We start from the raw sequence: 19280 nt of genomic DNA on the forward strand, positions 1-19280 counted from the left end.
GAAAGAAAACCGAGTTTCAGTTGCATTACAACCAAATTGTAGCAATATCCAATGGGTCCTTGGCCCATTAAATCATCGTCACGTGTTAAGTGCCTGCCATTTCCACCCGTTCCCATTTTCAGCTCCCATCCGCTGCACATTCACAATGCGACAATTTACGTTAAATGTTCAACACAATTTGATATGACAAAAGAGTTGTCTACGTGCCATCATTGTGCCCATTATTACTGCCCCGCCCATTTCGGACGCGGAAGCGATCCTTTGAGCAGCGTGCGCCATTGTCCTTTCGCCAGGACGCAACCACAAGCCCACACATCCCTTTCCACGCGCCGCCTACACTTATGGGCGTAATTGAAATGCCTTGCCAGCCAAAACTCAAACACAGAATCCTCGCCAGAGCTGCGCTTTATATAAAAAATATTTGCATTTCTTTTTTTTAAGCACAGAAATCAATTTGAGTCCAAAGGTGTCGGCGACAGCAAACGCATTCCATTCACCTTGTATCTGTGCAACTGCCGCATATTCATATGTATGTAGTATATGTACGCTGTACGCAAAAAACATATACATATCCTCCATAATGGGAACTGCCGTGACAATGCTCCTCCGGTCGCACTTTGGCCCGCCATAAATGTGTAATTAAAAATTCGCCTTGTTTTTCATCGTTTCTTGTTTATTGGTTTGGGCATGACCGCTGAGCTGTGCAATTTTAATTTGTATTTAATGTTAAAGAAATATGGAAAAGTTGGCATTAATGAAATGCTCTTGAAAATAAGTGCGGGTAATAAATCATTCAAATGTCACTATCTGTTATTAATAAATCTGCCTTAATAAAAATAATTAAATATCTCCGAACGTAATAAACTAGGCAACGGCAATCTATTGAATCATTTATGTTGATTGTATTTGACCATCTTTGATTTATTTGCTTGAAAAAAAAAAACATCATAGAACTTAACTTTAGATAAGGCCTCACAAATTTCGTCATTTTACTCATTCGATAATCTAAAAGTGTCGCATTATTTTATGCACCCGTTAGAGTGTATTCAAATGTTGATGTGACCATAAACTCGACTCTCTGCTCACTGGCCTTTATGTTGGTAAATGATGGCTTGAATAAAAGTCGCTTGTGAAAATATGTGTGTGAGTGGTCTGTGTGCGTACTCATGAAGTTGATGTATATGTATTTGCGCTTGTGTACGCACTTTACTGCCGCAGCGAAACTATCACGTTGTTATTAATGAATGAGTATTTATGCATATTTACGGCTGAATTTCCCCACGCGAGTGCAGAGTTTTCTGCCAACCTTTTCCCCGCCTTTATTCCTTTTTCTCAGTTACTATTTGTTCGCCACTTGAGTTTCCCAGCCTATTGTGTTTGCGCTCGGTCTGTTTTTCTTTTCCTCATTTTTTATTGCTCAGTTTTTTGGCACTTTATGCAAATTTAACGTATTGAATGTATGGCTTACGCAGCCACTGGTATTTATATTTAAATTGCGTTAAGTCGATAAGGCGATAAGTGTTGCCCTGAAAAGTAGGCAATGGTTTTTCGCCTGAAAACTAACCTGCAGAATGCGTTTGGGCAGATTGCGATCGTCTTCCTCAGTGATTTGTGTACGATATGTTTGACGATCGAATACCGGTGGATTATCGTTGACATCGCGAACGTTGATCACAACGGTGGTGTAGTTATTTTTGCGATTGCGAGTTGCCTCCAGGCGCAGTTCATACTGATGAAGATAAAAGATTTCAATTAAATAATTATTAAAATATTGTAGCACAACAGTGATAATGCTTATATTTTATTTGAAATTTAGAAATTATTATTTCCCCATTTTAACATTATAAAGCTTACGTCAAGCCAGGCATAAATAAATAAGGAATTTATTCATTTAAATGAAATTCAAATGTCACTAGCTGAAACGTTTCAATAGCTAAAAATACATTTATGGTTCTATGGACACATCTCGTAAAATAAGATGGTAGGCAATGACCATCAGCAAAACTCAATTATTTCAATTACCAGGCTGCCACTGTTGTGTTGAAATTTGAACAACAAAAGCCAAATTCGCATCAATGGTCTGCGAAGTTTTTATTTCCACGGGTAAAACAAAACAAAGTGAAAAGAAGGAGTACCAAATACGAAATTGGCAACACATGTTCCGGGTGCTGTGGCTGGTTGTTTTGGCCGTTGTGGCACTGCCACTGCTTGTTGCATGGCTGGATATTGACAGCTACACGGATTTTCAGTCCTGTTTGGGGTGCCAAAACAAGTTGCGTATAGGTGATGACTATGCGGGGCATGGTGCTTGCTGATTTCTATGTGTTACTGCCTTTCTTCCACAAAGAAAAATTCTTCAATAGTAATTTTCATACTTCAATCTAACCAATATATTAATGTCCATATATAAATGTTTTACACAAATGTAGTGCACAAGCACTAAAAACCTTGTTCAGCTGCTTATAAATCTACATAAATTAATAATATTTGACCTTTTCTTTGGTATCCATTTTGTTTCGATTGGATTTCTTTTCGGAAGCAGCAAGAACCCATTACTGATTTTCTCAGTGATAGATCAGTGCGTTAGCAATCACGTTAAAAATGCGCAATGGGAAATGTAACGCCAGCTGTCTATATATATCCTCTGTACCCGAGAAGTTTTTTGAGATAGAAACGCTACATGTAAGCGAATTTTCCGTTTTTTCTGGATTAATTTTTTTATACGCCTTGACTTGCCTGGTCGAAAGTTTGGCGAACCCCCTGAAAAGTTTTGTATAGTTTTACATATTTTCCTTTTTTGTTGTCCATCGCCAAAGCGGAAAAATACATAAATTATGCATGCAACAGAAAGTTAGGACCTAGTAGAAGAAACTAGGACTAAGAAAAATGTGCACCAACTTATAGACAAGTGGATACACAAACCAAAACAATGTGGCATCAATAAATCATTGGAATAATTTTTTAAGTAACAAAATTCTTGTAAATCCTACTAAAAGGTATATTTAACTTTTCAAGTTACTTAGTTTGTGTTACTAAAGTAAGACCCTAAGTCTGTTAAACTTATTGCATTTTTCCCAGCTTAGACTAGTTTTGTAGCAAAAACCAGACTTTCAGCAGTTGTGGAAGTCCCAGAGTAGTCGACTACTTACCCTTGGCCTCGTTTCGTAGTCAAGTGGACTTGCCACGTAAATGACACCGGTGGTGTTCTGTACGGCAAATGCATTGCCTATGTTACCGCCTGTGATCTGGTATCGAATATTCGTCGCTGCAAAGAGATAATGAGAGCGTGGCGTTAAAAAAAAAATTAAATTTAACTGTAGCGAGTAATTCAATTGGTGTACAAAGTACTCGCGGAGCACTCGGCGTATGCGTAATGAAAATTAATCCAATTTAAGTAAAATAAGATTCTGAATACTTAATAGGATCGGCAGTCGAAAGAGCTGCGTTGATGAAATTTTGTAAAGAATTAAGTTTGTGGTTTGGGTATTTGCAAAAATTTATTTAATTCATTATTAATGGATAATTTTTTAAGTTATCGAATGGGTATGTATCAATTTCGTTTGGAGAATTTGAAGAGCCTACAAAAAGGAAGCTTTCAACCAAATTTAGACTGAATTAAGATAAAAAAAACAATGAACAATGTCAAAGAGAAACAAAATGGCACCCACGGAGGTAGCTGAAATAATTAAGTTCATTAAAAAACATTTTCCCCCACGAGAGTCAGCACAAGGACATGGCCCCAATGTTTCATAAGAATGCCAGGCACAACAAGATGCCATATAATTTACTTATTTCATGTTTAAACAGCCTGCAAAAGTGTTGTCTTTGCTGGCAGAATATGGAAACGCTCTCATATGTGACAACCAGGACACGTCTGGTGGTAGAATGAGGGGTGCAGTGGGGAAAAGTGTGGAAAACAGGAGTCGGGGCTGACGTTGCCACATTGTCTGTGCATTTATGCGGAAATGTGAAAGGCAAACATTAGCGTAAATTAGCGACGCGTAAATCGCTTAACCTGCTCGACTCGCTGAGCGGGGGAAGGGAACTGGAACTGGATGAGCAGGATGTCAGGAAGCTGGAGTTTTGAGGCATTAAAAGTTGCCCACTTTTGCTGTTTGTGGGCCATAATAGCTTTCTGTGCAATTAAGGAATTAGTTGGAGAGCTGATCAGTGAGTTTCCGTGAGATTTTTAAACAGATTTCTACACTAATTTAAACCATTTAAGATATTTTCCTATAACAGCCATATATACTCGTATATACAGTAAAAAAAACAATTTATAAGCGAAGAGATATTCTTTTATTCTTGCTAAACTCACATAAACAATTTTCGAAACAAGTTAATAAGACAATAATACAACAAACTGTCTAAGACAAATAACTAGCCCTATGTTCACATTCTCGCTGCAATTGGTCGTGGTTGAACTTGATGAATGTATCATACTGCTCTGCCATTTTTTGAGTCAATGCTATTTCATATTCCAGTACTACCCGATCTTCGCATTGTTTCATCATTTCGCAGCACATTAATTTCAATTGCTGATAGGTAAACAAATCTCGGTTATCTTCAGTTTCTGGTTTGGCCACATGAATCTCTGATTTTGGGCGACATTCCTCCGAATCACTAAAGTCACTATCAAGCAATACTGGCAGTCCCATCAAAAAATCTATCGGGACCTCTGGCTCGTGAATTGTTTTCGACTTCTTTTTTATGATATGCTTTCGTGAATGTTTTGCGGGAAATATATCAGGCGAGTTATCCTCCCAAGGAAACGATCGCTTCCGCGAAATGCTATTGACGCCTGGAATACTTTGGCGGGACCATTTTGTTAACATCTTCTCGATGCAGTTGCTCCCACATCGTTTTGTCGAATTGATATGCTGAGATTCCTCATCCAAAGTTAGTAAACGCTTTCGAGTTATGTGACTCATGTTAATATTTTGGCTATTAATTTTTTTTTCGATTTGTTCTGTTCACTTCCAATTCGACAGGCAAACTGCCATGCTTACTGTGGTCTGTGGTAAAATAATTTTCAAAATATACTTACGTTAGAAAATCCAATCCAAAATTACATTTAACCAGTGTTATATTTAAACAAAAACTTCTCTGGCCGCCCTCTCTTGAAACATTGATTATATATTCTGTTTAGAATATATGAAATGTCTCCCCCAAAAACCTATTTGTTTTTGTTTTTAAATTTTTTCAAACCATAGACTATAACAACAACGTGAACATCAGGAGTAGCTCAGGCGAGTCGTGTTAAGTAGTCCCCAGTCTTAGACAATGACATTTACAATTTACGATGTCATGACGCCATTTTTAAATCACTGATAATGATAATAAATTAATATACAGACACCAGAGACCCAGGCTCACATGGGAGCAGAAAAGGCAGTAAAAGTATCCCTGCTCGTCCTTCGCAAGCTTTGCGATGTTGTTTGTGTACTTATTTAGCATGAAAAGTCATTTTAAAAAGTGGAGGGAACAACATTCTCGCTTTTTACCATGGTTTTTTGATCTTTCTAGGTCTTCGTGTGCTCATTTTTTGTTCTTTCCTTTTTATTTGAAGGTTGGGGTGTCGGATAAGTGTTTTTATGGCACACACTGAAAGGTTGTGCGACTCCTTGTTTCCCCTCCAGCCGCCAGCCACCAGCCAGGGTCTTTAAAAACGAGTCCTTAAAGTGATGGGGAAGCCAGGGAAATAAATGAGTTTCGTTTGGCCGCCTAGAACTCTTCGAACTGGTTCGAATGTGACAACATTTGTTCAACACATGGCAACCACTCGCGCACATTCAAATAAATAATCTTTTCGCTCATAAATTCGCAATGTGGCACGCAATGGCACAAAAGTTTTACAGCTCCATTCGTATTTCCAAGTTGACACAAACATGGCAACGCAAGGAGTCGCATAAGAGATTTGTCCTGACCCTGTTTTGTTGGTCTCAGCCTTCAATTCATATTCTATGCGACTCACACACACAGCTAAAATCCTCTTCCTTCAGCGAGTAGTTCAAAAATTTCGTGTGCCCATTTATTTTTCCGTTCGCCGGCTCTGTTTCCCTTTGCTAGAGGGATTACACTTGGCTCCGTTGCTGTGGCAGTAGATACCTTTGAATTTAAATTCCAACATCTAAATATATAAGTTACGCATAGTATTTTATATTATGTGAATATTTCGGTAATTAAAAAACACAAATATAACAAAGCATTAATGTTTTCTTTTCAAGTTGATTTGTACTTGAATGATACAATAGAATTTAGTTCTGAATTTTATTCAGTAACCGGTAGGTATAACAATTACATTGTAATCTCTAGAATTTATTTCTTCTAGATATAAATACAATACCATGTATTTTGCATGCTAAACATGGATTTGTATCAGTGTGCTTTTGTTGTTTCTGCTCTGGTTTTTTCCAATTCGGGTTAATGCCTTTTTCGCAGTCGTCGCGACGGCGACAACAAGGACTCGCAGTCTTCTCGGATGTCCTTTGAGAGCTGTTGCTGTTGTGGAGACTGATTCAAGTAAAGACAAAGTTCTACCCACGAGTTTGCCTCTGCCGTCGGTAGGGAAAAAGTTGTTAAACGCTTTCAATGAGATTTTGAATGTTTTTCGTGCTGCAAATCGTATCTGCCGCAGACGAAGAACTTTCCCCGTCCCTCGCCGTATTAACAATAATAATTTCCGCATGGGAATCAATAGACAGATATACAAATACTCATATTAGATGCTCACTTGCTCTCCACTTGTGTTTGTCTTTGTATTTTATGGATTTATGCATGACTATGAGCTGTATCTTCTCCCATGTATCTTTCGCCTTACTGAGCTTTTATATTTTTGTAATGTTTCGTAAATATTTGCGGTACATGGCCGATGCCTAATAATATTTGACAATGGCTGCACATACAAACAAACATTGCTATGTATTAAAATAAATAAATGTTGTAAATGTCTATTATGACTGCGAGGAAGGGGCAAATATTCTGAAACGCCTGCTTAATATTTATGCATAAATTTTCTGTGGCTCCATGAGGGAAATTGCCCAATTGGTTTCTGCCAAATGTTTATGACGTTCCCCTATGCACGAGTATTTTTTCGTATAATTTTTTGTGGCCTAAGGAAGGAAGGAAGTCATAGGATTCATGACTCAAGCCAACTGAAAATGTCGCAGTCGCATGAATTGACAATATCAAGCAACCAATTATTCTCCAATAACTGCCGTTTTGCTTTTACTTTAGATTGCGATAAATGAGAAGGTAAATAGATTACGGACTTTAGCTATTTATATAAAAATATTTACTTTCTTGCCTTATTTATTTACTTTATATATGTTGAAAAGTTGATTATTTCACAATTTACGTGAAATGCTGCATTTGACTTGCTATAATTTACAGAGTGAATCAGTGGTTCCGGAAATAAAGAAATAATGCCTCAATTGAGCGTATCAAGTATTTTAATTTTAACCAAAATGTTGTTAAATTGAAAATGTAATGAGACAAACCAATAAAGGCAATGATTGCCGTGCTCTGAATAAATTACTAGTTTCATGTCCTTAATTGCTCGAATAATTCCTGCATATATCCTGTATATATATGTAGCCAAAGCTCACTGACATTCTTGATGGACTTTCTCCCTGAAGCAGCTGTCTACGTCTTAATGTCTTTCAAATGCAAATCGTTGGACATGATATGAGCGTATGGCCCCCGGTCAATTACAATTAAAGAAACACTTAATGAAATCAATTGGTAGTTTATGCAATATATATTCTTTTGCTCAGGCGATTAAGTACGAATATCGTCGCTCGAGCAAAAATCTAATTTCAATAGAAGGACAAATTCACATTAAGCCCGATGAAGGGACGGTTTATTGTTTATGTGTAGTGATTGGATTGTTGTTACTCACACTCATTGTGATCCTTGGCGTTGACAGTGAGGACAGTGCTCTGCAAGTCGGCATTTTCATCGATTTCAGTTTCGTACAGAAATCTATCGAAATACGGCGGTGAATCGTTTTTGTCGGCAATACCAATGCGTACAAATTTTGTAACTGCAAATGAGAAAGAAAAAGAAAGCCAGCCATGATATAGATACTCATACTGTATAAATAGATTGCTCGGTTGCATGCTCTTAGTGTATGAAATGCCAATAAGCAGCATTAATTATGGCAAATTTATTGATTGACAAATTGCGCGCGTGCCTCTTTTGCGGTCGAGAAAGTCGTATACATATTCGTTTATGTTCGAAACGTGGCAGGCATAAAAGAGGGTAGTACTCCCACCCCACACATACGTATATCACCAAATTTACTATACACCGAAAATAACTGGGCTGAGCTATAAATTCGATACTACTAAAAATGGAAGCAAACATAATAAAGTTTAAAAAAATTGTATAGCAACTATTAGGTATATTGGAAAAGCCTAATATGAAAAAAAAGTATGCAACAAAAAATAAGTTTAGATGATACATTTTCGTTGAATACTTTGTTTTGGTGCACAATTTTTTGATTTTCCAAATTTCTCAGCTTGTATGATAAACTGTTGGCATGTTATCCCCTTGCTAAAGCAGATAAAGCCTCAGTCAAATATACTGATCCTAAAAATATGTGCGCAACTAAAAGCCAGCAGAAATCACAAAACAATCTACTCAAAGTGAAAAGTTTGTGTCCCCCTTTTCCAGTCGAAAGCAAAATAAGTTTTCACAAAGTGCACTGCGAATTGAGGGATTTTCCGGCTCTCCCTTCGGCAAACGCAGCTACGTTTGTTTGCCTCACTTTATTTGCTTATTTCCTGCTAATGTCTTGCCAAACAAAACTTTCTGGATAGTTGTGTAGTTTAGTTTTCGGAACGGGAACGTGCGTTAATGAGTTTTATTCGACTAGGAGAGCTCAAGGCAAATACGGAAGCAAATTGCACTTCACAAATAAGCGTGGATTTTAGCAATCCCCATAGTGAAAGTTTTTAAACTTTGGTTTGCTTGACAATTGTTTCCTGAAAAATATGAATTTCATGTAAAAGTCGGGTCATTAACAACGGAATGCTTTCAAGCTCTTAAGTTTTCCCTAAATAATTAAGTTCCATTTTATTAGACTACTAAAATATTTTCAAGATGCGTCTAACTAACAAAGTGGTTTAAGCGTTCAATTTTCCCAAGAGCCTGAGAATGACTTGAAAGGTCCGCCTTGTTTTTGTATTGGTTCCCAAATGCCGGAAGCAATAATCTGTTTTTACAAAAAACACGAAATGCTTGCACAACTTGGGCATAAATATGAGAACGATAAAATGTATACATTCACCAAGAATAAATGCCCGTTAACAGCCAGAGCAGCCAGAGTGAACAGCCAGTCCCACAACATAAAAGAGCAGAGCTGCAGTATGGAGATGGAAGAATTAAAATGGCCAGCAGGCGCACGTTGCGTATACGAAATATTGAAAAGACGACAGTTGCCGGGGCAATCCTTTCGGCTGCAAAAGCATTCTCTGGAATGCACTCAACATTTGTGGTCTTTAATAGTTTTTAAAGCTGCTTTCGAAATTTTCAAGTTTCAGCAAGAAATGTACGTTTTCGCAAGAGTGCAAGTTATTTATCCATTGCGCAAACAAAAAGCACATATGGGCAGGGTCCTTGAGATGTTACGTTATATTTTTTACGCTTGTTTTGCAGATGACATAAATTGAAAATACAATTTTTGGTGGCCAAGCGGAAGTGTTGAGCAAACTTTCGATATTTGACTTGCCTAAACGCTGCATTACAGAATCTGTTGAACGTTTAATTTGTTTTGGCTTTGTTTGTTTTGCAAGTAACTTAATTGAATTTTGTCAAAAGTTGCGGGACTAAGAAGTTTGAGAAACCAATTAAATATTCGACGGGAAATTTGAAATGCAATGAGCTTTCACCCTTTTTCTGTGAAGTGTGTTTATGGCAGTGCTCCTCACACACGTCATTCATTCGTTTGAATGCTCAAGTCAAACTTGAAATTCTTTTCATGGAAATAAAAATAAAAAACTGAATGAACTCCTCGCCTTTCAGCTCTTTTATACTCAAGTATGGGCTAAGACAAATAGAATCTAATTTAGAATTTAGTTCTTTGCTTTACTTAGGTTGCAGGTAAGTCTAGCTATTACGTGTTAGTCTTTCTTTGGCCCAGAAAATGAAAGGAAATGAGAAATGAGCAAAATAAATACACACACACTCACACATTTGTTTGTTTTTTTTTTTTTGGGCATCAGCCCAGGCCAAAGGCTCGTATAAATAAGACCCTAAAAAGAAGGAAAAGCGAGTTGAGTGGAAAGCGTTTAGGAAGAAAACTCCAAGGACCCCAATGCGTGTTGCTACAATATACTGAATAAATACAAACACACACGCAAACACGATGAGCAAACATTTCTGGCAGTTGAAATTGCATTTCGCAGTGTTTTTTCCCTTCGCCCCCAGGTATCTTGACTTAATTTTTTTGGCACTCACGCATTATGGCTCAGTAAACGAAAGCGGTTGCCTGCAAATGGACTGCAACTAAAATAACATCGGCAAAAATATATCTTACGTCAAAAGAATGTTCATATCAGTGGTTCAGGGACAACTTAATTTCCTAATTTACTACGATGTTTTGTTTGTGTTAAGCTTGTTAGCTTATGCTAAACTTTATTAGTATGAAATCTAGTACCTTATTAAATATTTAAGCTAATTATAAAATCAAAAGGTCACATTAACTATTAAATAAGAAAATTTGTCTCATAACCAATATCAAGCTTGATCAACAAGCGATGGATGTTTAGTCAGATCAGATTTACTCAAGATATTTTTCTAGTCCCATCATATCTGTATTATCTTTGCATTATCACATTTCTTAGCCCCTTGATGTGCCGCGTAGAAAAGCAATGCTTGGTGTTTGGTTAAAGTGGCTGCCTTTTTGTTGGCGTTAAATTGAGCAGCAAAGTGGGCTGCGCCCAAGTCATCAGCCAGGTAGTATGTTTTCGCTTTTCCGCTTTTCGTCCCTTTCTCCACACTTTCCCCGCATTTTTCCATCGCTTGGCAAAGGGGCAGTCAAAAGGGCTCACTTTAAGCTATTAACGTGCAGGCGGAGGCGTGAGGAGTAAGGGGCGTGGCAGAGGGCAGTGGCAGGTGAGCTGCCGTCAGCTATTTATGGTCGCATAACTGGCACACTAACAAGCCCAGCCACGCCCCCTGCCGCATCACCGCCCACCTGCTGGTGAGCCATATGTCAGTCCATGAATGACTGGCAGCTGGCACTATTTTTGTTTTTTTTCTCTCTCTCTCTTTCGCAATCCCGTAAACATTTCTCTATTTTATATGCTGCTTTAGAATTCTTTTTTGTTTTTTCCTTTTTTTTTTGGTTTTTTGTTCAGCAAAGCAAAAGAAATAAAAATGGGGAGAAGGGAAAATGTGTGCAAAGTGGCGTCAAATGTCAGAGCTGTTCAAATCAGCCATGGAAAACACACAGATACACAGACGCAGACTTTCGCAAAGTCAGAAATAGTCAAAGTAGTTTTTGTGAAGCAAAAAAGGAAGCTACATTTTTCAGAAGGCAACAAAGCGCATCACATTAAAACTGGCAGGAAGTTGGGGGAAATGTGGGGCTCTTTCCCTTTGACAACTGAAAGCTTATCCCTTTTTTTAGGGTGGTATCTTTGGACGCCAATCCTTGCATTTGTATTTAATACAAGCTTTTCGATACATCAATTTTTCATATTTTTAGATGGATTTAAGGAAGTTATTGAATCTATTTTAATCTATAATTGAATCTATCTTGCAATAATTTCTGTAATTTCCAAACTTCACAACTCATCAAAAATTCGGGTAATTTAACTGATTAAGATTCAGCCACAAACATCAAAGTATGTTGGCATACAAAGAAAACCGAAATTGTCTTATTGGTGACCGAGAGGGCGTACTTTATGCCCTTTGGCATGGTTTACTTTGGTGGAAAATCTAGTTAAACAAACGCCCTCAAAGTTATGCCGCAAATAAATAAATTACATGTTTTAATTTGCTAATTAGTTTTCAGGGCAAATCGTTTGACAACAAAACAAACAGACAGATAAATAAACACGACCGAAAATGTGCAGAAGTAGAGTGCGAATAAATAACCATAATGTTTTTGCGGCAATATTTTAATCCTCTAGGCGTTTAACGGAGCTTAGTTAACACACACAAACAGCCACGTAAAACAACGCGTAATAAATTTGCAGCAAGTTTATGATAATCTTATGTTGTGTTTACTCATGTACGTTAGATTAAGTTTTCCCCTTAGTTTTCTGTGTAATATGCAAAAAAAGTTTTTGGTTATTGTTGTAATTTATAATTTATATTTCCTTTCTTAATAAATAAATAAATAGTCAAGTTTATGTTTGAGTTTTATGATTTATATTTTAAGTTATTTCAACTGCAACACCAGCACCACGACCTACTCACAGCAAAAACGTACAAGAAGGAAAGAAGGAATAAAAAGAGTGGTATTCTCTTACAATATGTTTTATGGCATAAAAGGTGTGGCCATTCATATCAAATATAAAGTAGTGTTGTTTAACGTTATTTTTGTAGGTTGAATAGTATATTCCAACACGCCCCCTCAAAAATAACGTCTATAATTAAAAACATAACAATAATATTCATTAGTAACTATCAAATGTGGGTGGTGTGCATTCTGGGAAGTGTTAACTGATCCAGCATTTGCTGCGAGGATACGGGGAAAACCCAGAAAAACCCGATCAGATCATTGTAACAAAATATGTTTACAGGAATTTAAATTTGAAAAATATATATAAAAAATTTCATTCAGCATTCGATTGGTCGTCTTGCAGCAAACCCAATTTGTCTCGTAACTCCACAAATCTCGCAGCAGGCAACGGTTTTGTAAATATGTCAGCCAGTTGATTCTCTGTAGGAATATACTCAAGACAAATCACATTATTCTGAACTTGCTCTCTGGCAAAATGATATTTAATATCAATATGTTTAGCTCGTTTATGACATGAGGGATTGTTTGCTATGCTAATACAGCCTTGATTGTCTTCGTAAATTTTAATGGGGTTTTCTAGTTTAATGTTAATACTAGTTAATAAGAATTTAAGCCATAGAGCTTCTCTCACGGCTTCAAATAGGGCCATATACTCAGCTTCAGTTGATGAGGCTGCTACTGAGTTCTGTCTCTTTGTATTCCAACAAATGAGATTAAAATCAAACATTTTGAATAAATACCCTGTTGTACTTTTTCTATCAATTTCACTACCAGCCCAATCAGAATCCACATAACCAATAATTTTATTTTCAAATGCCAAGTTCTTTTTAAAAATCAATTTCATATCGATAGTGCCCTTCAAATATCTAAGAACTCTTTTTAAGTTCTGCCATAATTCGGAGTTATTTTTGCTACTATATCTGCTCAAGATATTTACTGCAGTAGTTAAATCTGGGCGTGTACAAAGCATTATGTACATTAAACATCCTATGAGGCTACGGCATGGGGTATTGCAGTCTTCATCTGAATTAAGTAATTCATAATTTATTTTACTAGGTAAAGGAGTACTAACTGCATTACAATTTTCCATGTTAAATTTACTTAAAATTTTTTTAACATATGCAGATTGGCTTAAATAGATTTTATCTTCCTGCATCTCTATCCTAATTCCAATAAAATGTTTTATTTCATTTAGGTCAGTCATCCTAAACTTTTCCATTAAATACCTTTTGAAGTTATTCATTCTTGTCATATCTCCTGTAGCTATAACCACATCATCTACATATAATAATACATATATGTTTTCATTGATGTTACCTTTGTCTAAAATATATATACAGCGATCAACTGAAGAGTTTACAAACTCACACTCTTTCAATGCTTGCTCAAATACTTCAAACCAGCATCTAGCCGCTTGCTTGAGTCCGTAAATTGCCTTATTCAATTTACACACATTGTCACTATTACACGATATACCTTGAGGAAGTCTCATATAAATTTCCTCTTTTAACGTGCCATTTAAGAAAGCTGTTTTTACATCCATTTGATGGACTTTCAAGTTATACTGTATTACTAATGACAATATAAATCGGAAACTTGAAATTCTAGCTACAGGAGCAAATGTCTCTTCATAGTCTATTTGGTATTTTTGAGTGAATCCTCGTGCAACCAATCTAGCTTTGTATCTAATTGGATTTCCAAGTTCATTATATTTAACAGAAAATACCCATCTGCTATCTACAATATTTTTGTTTTCAGGCCTTTTTGTAATTGTCCAAGTATTATTAATTTTATGAGCATTTAACTCTGTATTGATGGCTTCTTCCCAAGAAGATTTATCATCCCTATATTGAATTTCATCAAATGAATTTGGGACATCGTTAAATATAGTGTGAGCATTTAGAACAACTTTATTTAGACTATTATCCTCTTCATTATAGGATATCTGAGGCTTAGTCTTTAATCTCTCACTTCTTCTATTAATAATTTCTATGCCATCATTTTTAGTTGGATTATCAATTCCAATTTCTTTTAAGTGCTCTGCTGTTTCACTTTCCCTACTCTCATTCGGGTTGCCTGATCCCTTACTTTCATTCAGGTGATCATCTCGCTTTCTTTTCTTACTCTCATTCAGAAAATATTTATTACTTTCCTTACTATCTTTCAGGAATTGTATGTTGTCGCATTCCTTACTCTCATTCGGGAATTCTGTTTGTATTATTTTCCTACTGTCATTCGGAAAATTTTTATTTTCACTTTCCTTACTATCTTTCAGGAATTGTATGTTGTCGCATTCCTTACTCTCATTCGGGAACTCTGTTTGTATTATTTTCCTACTGTCATTCGGAAAATTTTTATTTTCACTTTCCTTACTATCTTTCAGGAACACTGTTTCAAATTTAACAGCTCTAGAATTAACCATATTGGTTTCATCGACAACAACATCTCTTGCGACAATAAATTTTTCATTTACAGCATCCCACAACTTAAAACCATTGGGTTCATAGCCCACAAAAATACTTTTAAATGATTTATCATCAAACTTTCCTTGTTTGTTTTTAATATGCACATAAACAGTTGCACCAAACACTCTCAAATGTTTTAAGTATGGCTTCTTATTGTGCCACATCTCATATGGGGTCTTTGAACTATCAACAAGTGCTCTACTAGGAATTCTGTTGATTAAATAAGTAGCAGTTAATACTGCTTCGCCCCAAAAGCTTTTATCTAGCTTTGCACCACTAACCATGGTTCGAGCTTTTTCCGTAATGGTTCTTATCATTCTCTCAGAAACACCATTTAACTGAGGTGTATGTGGCACTGTTAAGTGATAAGAAATTCCTTTCTTAACACAAAATTGTCTCATCTCATTTGACAAGTATTCTCTACCATTGTCAATGTATAAGTACACAACCTTTAAATTAAAATGAGCTTCACTCTTGGCTACAAAATCTTGAAACATGCTAAACACATCAGATTTATATTTAATTAAATAAGTTACACAATAATGTGTAAACTGATCAACAAAGATCACAAAATAATTTTTATCATCTAAAGTAACTGGAGTAATAGGCCCACAGACATCTGAGTGTACTACAAAAAGTGGTCTTTTAATATGGGTCTTATCTTTCAATTGTTTAAAAGGAAGTCTTGCCTGTTTACCATTTAAACAGGGTTCACAAATTTCACATGATAACTCTAAGTTGTTTAGAAGACTTTGATCACTAAACATATTCTTTCGTTTTATTTCTAATAATTTGCCATCGCTTATATGGCCAAACCTCTCATGCCATAAACGAAAATTATTTTTATGCTTAGCATTTATAGAATATGCTTGAAAATTGATCACAGGTACATTGTTTAACATACCTGAATTTTTGACAACCATTAACCCATTTTTCGAAATGGTTACACCGCTTTTGTCAAATTCGATCGACATTCCTGCCTCTTGGAGACGCTTTACGGACATCAAATTACCAGCAGCTTCCTTACAAAAGAGTACATCCTCCAGTGTAATCTCATGGTCATTCCGTAGTCGGACAATACCACGCTTAGTGGCATAAATAAATTCGCCTTGCTTGGCCACTGCAATCTTAAGTGGAGGCACAACCTCCACACTGTCGGTATACAGCGACTCATCATTTATAAGATGGTCACTAGCACCAGAATCAAGGACAAACCCGCAGTTGTCCATCACTGAAGTATTATTCACTTCTTTTACCATAAACGCAATGCCGTGTGATGTTGCAGTTTGAACTTGTTTTTCATTTTCTTTATTTTTATTATTTAATATTCTTTTATAATGGAAACAATCTTTTTTAATGTGGCCTTCTCTGCCACAGTGGTGACACTTGACTTTATACTTTGAATTTCCCTTGAATATTTTCTTTGGTTTAGTTACCCGATTTTTAAACAAATTATTTTTATAAGTGTTATTATTGTTGTGCACGATCGCGTTCATAACTTTCTTGCTTGTATCGTTGTGGTCATTTTTAATTTTAATTTCTTGATCCAGCAATCTATTTTTCACAAACGCCAATGTCAAATTTTCTTCAGATAATGTCTCTATCGCTGTAATAATTCCATCGTAACACGAAGGCAATGTGATCAGTAGATGAGAAATTTTATCCATCTCTTCTATTTTTGCACCAGCTGCCAACAATTCACTTATAAGTTCGTCAAAAATATGAAAATGGCTTAATAGTGACATCTCACTCGATAGCTTCAGAGAAAGCAAACGTTTTCGCAGCGCCAGTTGCGACGCCAAACTTTTTCGTTCATAAACGGCGTCCAAATTCTCAAGAATCTGACGCGCCGTAATGTCGCTTGTTGCGAAATTTAAAAACGAGTCGCTTAGGTACTCTATTATTGTACTTTTTGCACAACGCTCTGCCTTTTTCCAGGAGTCATCTACCTCGTTAGGCATTAAACCATCAACTACTTTAAGCACATCTTGCTCGGCTAAAAGAGCCCTAATTCTAAATTTCCAAATCGCGTACTTCTCGCCATCAAACGGCTTAATATTACGTTTAGCCTTGTCCATTTTTCACTCAAATTCTGAGAAGGAAATAATTTCACAAGAATGTGAAAAAAAAAAACTATTTCACAAGAATGTGAAAAAATGCTATTTCACAATTTATTTTCACAATCTTTAATTCACAATTTAATTGTTTATTAGGCATGGACTGGGCCCATAACCTGTTGTAATTTATAATTTATATTTCCTTTCTTAATAAATAAATAAATAGTCAAGTTTATGTTTGAGTTTTATGATTTATATTTTAAGTTATTTCAACTGCAACACCAGCACCACGACCTACTCACAGCAAAAACGTACAAGAAGGAAAGAAGGAATAAAAAGAGTGGTATTCTCTTACAATATGTTTTATGGCATAAAAGGTGTGGCCATTCATATCAAATATAAAGTAGTGTTGTTTAACGTTATTTTTGTAGGTTGAATAGTATATTCCAACAGTTATCCTAACTAAAACAAATATTGACTGAGATCGATGGCGCGGCGTGAAGGCCAGAAAATACCACCCAATTGTGCGTGTAAAAGTTATTATTAGTTTAATGCCCCAAGTGTTGGCAGGCGGAAGAGGAAGTATGTTAACAGTGCGTATGCGTGATATGCCATGTGGCAAAAGTTTAAACTGCCTGACAGTTTTTACACGCCAATTATGTTGATGTATGATGAAAGCCAAGGGTTCGGCTTTGTTGCCTTGCGTTTGTCAGTTGAGAATTTGCATAATGGCAACTCATTTGACTTCTGACATAAGTGATTGGGACGCGGGAGTTTTATAATTAGTTTTACCATTAATTTATTGCTGCCGTCAACGTTCTGTGATCTTGCACACAACTGCTGCTGACACTTTACATTCGGTATAAATGTTTCCATAAATAATACACAATAAATAATTAGTACAACGAATTGTAAATCGATAATACCATAAAATTTTAAATGGCAAAAACAAACATGATATATTATTCTATCTTTTGGCTCAACATTTATTGGGTTAGCTATTAGGCACATCCATTTTGACCCCTTGCTGTGTAAGCATTAAAACAAATCTCACAAGGGATACCCTTTGCACAGACTCATCTCCATCTAAAACAAAGTACAATTAAATCCGTTAAATGAACTCGTTGAATCCCACGAAATTCAAATAATACCCTTGGACCCAGCCGACCATGTATTCAATTCTCATTTTTTGTATCCAGTAACGTGCAGCTCATTAACTTTGATGATGGCCAGCTCGAATTTTTTCGGGCCCTTTGGCTTGGGCCTCTTTGTTGTGCTGAAATTTCAATTAAAACCGGGTCCAAGAGCGCGGAATATTTGTATTCATTAGCCGGCCCGATGATGATGATCATCGTTACCGACATCCGATGCCGGAAGTGACCTGCACTTCAGCTTTATCCCCTGTGCTTTTCGCGAGTTAACCAACACACAAAAAATTGTTAATTAAACTTATGAAATGTTTAGAAGATTTTTTTTTGCCATTCACCTCCTGCATTGCGTAGCGCATTAAAATTCCTGTGAGTTTCCTTTCAGCAAGGACTAATTAAAAAGTGTGCGCGGCGGACAGTGACAAACAAAGCGACAAACATCAAAACAAAATAGTCCGTAAAAGCAGGGGGGAAAAGTGTAGACAGTTCGGTGTACCGATATAAAAAAAATATGGCGCTATTCCCAGACCCCCACCACAACTCTGATGAGTTGACAAATATTTTGCCAGTCATAATGAGTTCTCGGGCAGGAGGACAGGAGGACAAGGTGAGGTGGAGACCTTGTTTATGGGCCTCGTTTTCATCGCTCTCATCGCCGCTGTTCATTAAGAAACAGGACGGTCCACCGCGGTGAACCGGCGTGTTAATTACAACCCACATCCGACGAGGGGGTGGTTTTCACTGGGCTGTGATGACAGGGTTAATGGTGGAACAGCACCAAAAGCCGCAATTAAAAAGCTGGTTCGCAGAATTGCACTTTTATCTGTGAAGATGTGTTGCGTATACGACATGTGTGCCGTGTCACGGCTTGTGTGCGTCGATATTAAAAGTCATTCTAATCAGGAATTAATTTAAGGTTTCGATTGAGTCTGGAAACTCGTACCTTAAATAACGGGTGGGAGTGTAGTCTGTCTATCTAATTTAAATTTCCTGGCCTAAAACAAGATTATGACACTATCAACTACCTCTTTTGAAAACGAAAGTCTCTATACTTTAAGTAAACCTAATTATGAATTTGTTACATTTATTTACATCTATTAAATATATTTTCCCTCAGAAGGTAAGTAGCGTACAT

The 19280-nt window shown here is 36.5% G+C and overlaps 2 protein-coding genes across 3 annotated transcripts in view, besides 1 other annotated feature; both read right to left on the minus strand.

Moving 5' to 3' along the window:
• Positions 1-19280, minus strand: part of CadN2 (Cadherin-N2) — an 88277-nt gene that overhangs the window by 20703 nt on the left and 48294 nt on the right. For both annotated transcript variants that reach the window (NM_136011.4, NM_001042903.4), the window contains 3 exons: positions 7901-8044; positions 3150-3265; positions 1565-1729 (listed from right to left, as the gene is read on the minus strand). In NM_136011.4, coding sequence (NP_609855.3) covers positions 1565-1729; positions 3150-3265; positions 7901-8044 — 425 coding nt within the window. The remainder of the gene's footprint in view (positions 1-1564; positions 1730-3149; positions 3266-7900; positions 8045-19280) is intronic.
• Positions 4280-4999, minus strand: CG42830 (uncharacterized protein). Its single transcript, NM_001201905.2, has one exon. The coding sequence runs from the start codon at positions 4929-4931 to the stop codon at positions 4368-4370; it is 564 nt and encodes a 187-aa protein (NP_001188834.1). The 5' UTR covers positions 4932-4999; the 3' UTR covers positions 4280-4367.
• Positions 12305-17449: a mobile genetic element.

The sequence above is a fragment of the Drosophila melanogaster genome, chromosome 2L, assembly GCF_000001215.4.
Source record: "Drosophila melanogaster chromosome 2L".
Taxonomy (NCBI): Eukaryota; Metazoa; Arthropoda; class Insecta; order Diptera; family Drosophilidae; genus Drosophila; species Drosophila melanogaster.

Bases quoted from the DNA above. Each gene is read 5' to 3' on its own strand.
- CG42830 (NM_001201905.2), bottom strand. From the start codon at position 4,931: ATGAGTCACATAACTCGAAAGCGTTTACTAACTTTGGATGAGGAATCT.